At 42.2% G+C, this 4,972-nt stretch overlaps 1 protein-coding gene across 2 annotated transcripts; it reads left to right on the top strand.

Annotated features, from left to right (window-relative positions):
* The first annotated feature begins 304 nt into the window (after positions 1 to 304).
* Positions 305 to 3,658, top strand: LOC132952257 (uncharacterized). 2 transcript variants are annotated; one of them, XM_061024491.1, is made up of 3 exons: positions 305 to 914; positions 2,848 to 3,245; positions 3,401 to 3,658. In XM_061024491.1, the coding sequence occupies exons 1-2, from the start codon at positions 401 to 403 to the stop codon at positions 3,228 to 3,230; spliced, it is 897 nt and encodes a 298-aa protein (XP_060880474.1). In that variant the 5' UTR covers positions 305 to 400; the 3' UTR covers positions 3,231 to 3,245; positions 3,401 to 3,658. The 2 variants fall into 2 exon arrangements, with proteins under 2 accessions (XP_060880474.1, XP_060880473.1); XM_061024490.1 differs by having other exon boundaries at positions 3,398 to 3,658.
* The last annotated feature ends 1,314 nt before the right edge of the window (positions 3,659 to 4,972 follow it).

Below are 4,972 nucleotides of genomic sequence, written 5' to 3'. Positions count from 1 at the left end.
ATTAGCAGTACAAGTTATTATCGAAATTAGCATATGTGGTGTTTAAAATAATAGTAATAATAATAGCGATAATACCGCAGAGTCCATTGAGAACATCAAAAATATATATGCCGCTGGTGTATGTGCGCATATGTGTGTGTGTGTGTGTGTGTGTGTAGAACGCGAAAGGAAGGAGCCGGTAACCGGTAGATAGAGAAAGTCCATCATCTTCCGGGGGTCCAGATCGGTGGCGTCGAAAAGTGGCTGAAGTGCCCGGAACACCGAAGTGGGGGCCCGGTATATAAACATCGGCTGCCATGTCCTACCTATCATACAGTTTTTGGGTTTCGGGGCGTCACATCGTGTGCTTTTCAGACTTCAGTGCGGTCCGCAACACAAACCATACCTACCCATCTCAACCATGAACTCCTTGAGGATATGTTTTTGCCTGTTCTTGACCGTCGCCTGTGCATGGAGCTTGCCATCCGGCATGGACTCCCAGTCCGTCGGCCACAACTCCATTCAAGGCAAAGAGGACTTATTGGACGGCATCTACAGCGACTGCATTAACAAAGGATCCGTGTCATGCATCAAATACAAGTTGTTCGCTTACGTCGACAAGGCGTTGAACAAGGATGAGATCAACCTGACCGAAGGAGTGACTGTCGTCAGATCTGCCGGAAGCCCGGGAGACGGTGCCCCACGATCATTGTCATTGGACGGCAGTGCAGACCAACCCAAGGACATGGAATCCTTGGTCGTCAAACGCGTCTTGCGTTACCTGAACGAACACTCCATCAAGGTCGACATCAAGGGAGTCGATATGGTCAATGCCGTGTCCAGAACCGGAAAGTCCATCAGCGACATGGTCAGCCAATTGATCGGAGACAACGAAGAAGAAGACTCATCCGAAGAAAACCGTGGAATCAAAAAGAGTAAGTTCATAAACTTATGATAATTATTATAACAATTAAATCCATGCGGTGTTTAAAAAAAAAACTCATACATCGTATGCACAAATGCATTTATCGGCTTTCAGAGCATTTGCGAATTACACATAATATTTATGACTATAATTTCGATTATTTGACAATCGATCGTTTATATTTCCAAAATATTTATAATCGACAATAGTATAATAGAACAAAATGTTTTGTCTTACTGTAGGTATTACGTATTTACGGTAAATTCGACTTTATAATATTGCTAAATTGATCTGAAAATTATTAAAGTAAATTAATCATCGTTGATCGTCATTACCTAACCTATATTAATTTAACAAGAGAAATAAGATAACTAAAGTTATAAAAATATAATTCGTACCGACGTGAAGTTACGGCTCGCTGTATACAGTGTTCACAAACAACTATAATATTATCATAACAGTTATATCGATAAACGTGACGTCAATATTTTGTACAGCCGATTAAAACAAGTTTTTTGAATTTTATTGTTACTATCGACCTATTTGGTTTGAAAATTATTTATGTTATGATAATTTCACTGCATTCGTATTTTTTTAAATCTTTACTCGTTATATTTTATTGGTCGACGATATTAACTACCTGTATACGTTTCATTGATTTATATTATAGTATTATAACCGTAATCCGACATAACACACGCAATAGCAGAGCGTGGTCTTTATATATTATTAATTGCATGTATAGGTCAAAAAAAAAAATAATGACAGTAATAATAATAATAATATACCAAACGATGAGATAAACGGTTCGCACACGTGTCGTGGTGACTCGGCAAACGAATCTTGTGGGTGCGACGACGACGATACTCGGCGCTTACACCTCTGGCCCTCGGGCGGCCGTGCGGTCTAGACGGTAGTTATCTACACCGCAGTCATAATAATAACAACGATGACGAATGTTGTTACCACGGTAATATTGTATACCACGCCGGTGACCCCCGGAGAAGAAACGGCTTCGTATTAGCGGCGAGCGACTTCCGTAAACGACCCGCGACCCGCCGCCAGATAGGTCGTCCGGACCGCGACGGTTGACGCTCACCCGCCGCTCTGTGTCCCTACTGACCCGATTCCCGAGAGTCCGTCCAACCCACATTCCATAATAATCTTGTTTACTATTATTGCGCACAAGTGGATTTTCGATAAAAAAAAAAAAAACCCGACCGTCAACCGGTCCCCGGCCGCCGCCTCGATTTAATAACACACAGGTGCGTCGTGGTAGCCTGCTAGTCGTAGTTGTATATTATCGTACCTAAATAGTAATGATACATATTATTATTATTATTATTATCGGAGACGACTTTCTACGCGTCAATCAAATCTCACGAGAATCTCGTTTTCCACACACTCCCACGACACCGCCGCCGAGGCCGTCTTCTTCTTTCTCTTTAACAATAATAATAATAATATAATAACATCAGTCGGACACACACACAAATAAATAGAAATAAACACCCCGCGTTCCAAAGTTCTCACTCGCCGGATACGACCGGCCGTATAGAAAACGTCGTCGTGCCGCACGAAAAACCGGTTTTAGAAAGTGCTCAACCCCTGCCCGCGCCCACGAGGACCATAGAGCAACGCGATACCCGACGGCCCGCCAGCGGATAAAAAACACACGACCATGGTCGTGGCGGTCATCGGGCCGTGAATCCGTAATGCGATATTGATAAAGACTCTCACACGCACGCACGCACATAAAACTACTGAGATCGGTCGATCCTCGGCGTTTCCGATTACGTGGTTCGAAACAATAACCGCGATGGTAACCGTATATACCATAACCCGTAAACCTGCACCCGATCACTGTCACCGCTCGCATATGCAACGATACGCAATAATATATTATTATACTTACGCCCGTTTCCTTTTTTTTTTTTCTGCAGAGAAGAAGAGCAAGCACGTTCTGTTGACTCTGTTGACCCTGTTGAAGATCAAACTCGCCGCCATCCTTCCGTTCGCCATCGGTAAGATCGCCCTGATCGCCGGTAAAGCCTTGTTGTTGGGAACCATCGCACTGGTGCTGTCCCTGGTCGGCGTCCTCCAGAAGGTGCTCAGCAAACATCACGAGAAGACCGTCACCTACGAGGTGATCCCACAACACCACCACGAAGTGCACGGTGGACACGACTCTTACGGCAGTGCCGGAGGCGCCGACATCTCGTCCGGCGGATACGGTGGTGGTTCAGCCAGCGGCGGCGGATGGGGACGCAGCGTCGACTCCCAACAGATGGCCTACAGTGCCCAAGCACCGCAGACATCCCAATAAACGCCCACGCCAAACGTGAGTTTCCGGTCCGGCTTTTGCGACATCCGCTGCCAACGCGACCCCTGACTTATCGGGTCACGCTCACATAATTTGCACACACACACACACACACACGCTCACAGTCGTGCCGTTTGTTTGATTTTCGTTTTCGTTTTTACCGTTTCCAGTAGAAGTCCTCGAGTTGACGACGACCACGACGTATATGATAACACCATCATCGCATATACCTACACCACCACATCGTGTCATACCAGCGGTGCAGCTCACGCACCACAACCCCGACGACAATCAAAGTTCAAACGAGCCATCGAAACGCGAGCTACACGACACGCCAAAGCTCACTAAACTTATTTGTACATTATTTATTTATTATTTATATAATATTTATATTGATATATTTCAACATTGTTTGAAACGTTCATACTATATTTTGATGTTTTCGAAAAAAAAACTTGTGTATTTTATTTAACTCGCACCGATAGCATCCCTTAGTGACATTATCGTCCAACTACTACACACCCGGTGTTATATACCGCGGTTGCAACTCATCCCGAGTCATCGACGAATAATACGATGTACTATTATGTAGGTAGTGTTATGGGCTACGAGCTTTACGCGTGAACAATACACGAGCTGTCCACGACGACGCTTATCGTCGTGTCATGTTTAGGTATACTATGGTGTACGACCAAATGTGTGACATTAATTGTACGGGACAATAATTATTATAGGCATACTATTGTTGCTGACTACCACAAATGTATGTTTTGTTCATAACGTCTCGTTTTTTGAACGCTGGTAAAATATAGGTATAGGCAGGTGCTTACCGCAGCTACACAATACACAAATGGGAACCTAATTACACAGCTCGAAATTCGCGCGATAGAAATTCAATTGACGATAGGTATTAATTGAATACGACGCGTTTAATTTTAATAGGAAAGTTTTTAAATTTTATGGAGATCATATCATAGCCATGAAACAAACACGGACATTAACGAATAACACGATTGTAATTTATATGCGATGTGTGTAATGTGTTCGTATATTACGCGATGACGATGCACATTTCACGACGTAAACATATATTACAGTATTAATTATAGGTATATAATCTAACCATGTGAAAAATGAAAAACGATTTCGGAACTATAAATTACCAGCTGCTGTTGGCTTTGAAAAGTTGCGGGTACGATATATTATAAGGCAACAGAATAATATGAGCATATTATAATTGATACGTCACATATTATTTACCGGCATGAATATAATAATATTGTCATGTTATATTAGGGTCGTCGAATATTCTCGTATAATGTTATTATTGAAAAAACAAATTAAATAAACTACGATAAAACTCGTTTTGGACTCTATAAATAATATAATAAGATATTATAATAATATGTGTAGGTACAGTGTACACCTAATAATTATTTTTGATCGAGGATTTGTAGGTCAGAGTTAATGGCGTTATTCGAACTACGATGTGCTGGACGTATTGGAATCATGTAGTTCTCGTTATTTAACGGGATATGGCTGGCGCTGCAGTGGATACGTGTTCGACAAAGTACGTATATATAGGTACGTACATATTAATTCGACGCACACCATACACGCGGTCATAGGTATATTATTATTATATTATAAAAGTCGGGGGCCCCAGCAGGACGCTCGTACGCTACCTATATATAATATTATACCATAATTATTATTTTTCTTACACGTCATGTGTGATGATTATG

This window comes from Metopolophium dirhodum, chromosome 9 (genome assembly GCF_019925205.1).
Source record: "Metopolophium dirhodum isolate CAU chromosome 9, ASM1992520v1, whole genome shotgun sequence".
NCBI classification, from domain to species: Eukaryota; Metazoa; Arthropoda; class Insecta; order Hemiptera; family Aphididae; genus Metopolophium; species Metopolophium dirhodum.
Note: the sequence above shows the minus strand (reverse complement) of the source record. Positions and strands in the feature narration are given on the sequence as shown.

Coding starts and splice junctions, on each gene's coding strand:
- LOC132952257 (XM_061024491.1), top strand. CDS start 401: ATGAACTCCTTGAGGATATGTTTTTGCCTGTTCTTGACCGTCGCCTGT. Junction 915..2,847: donor AAACCGTGGAATCAAAAAGA/GTAAGTTCATAA, acceptor TTTTTTCTGCAG/AGAAGAAGAGCAAGCACGTT.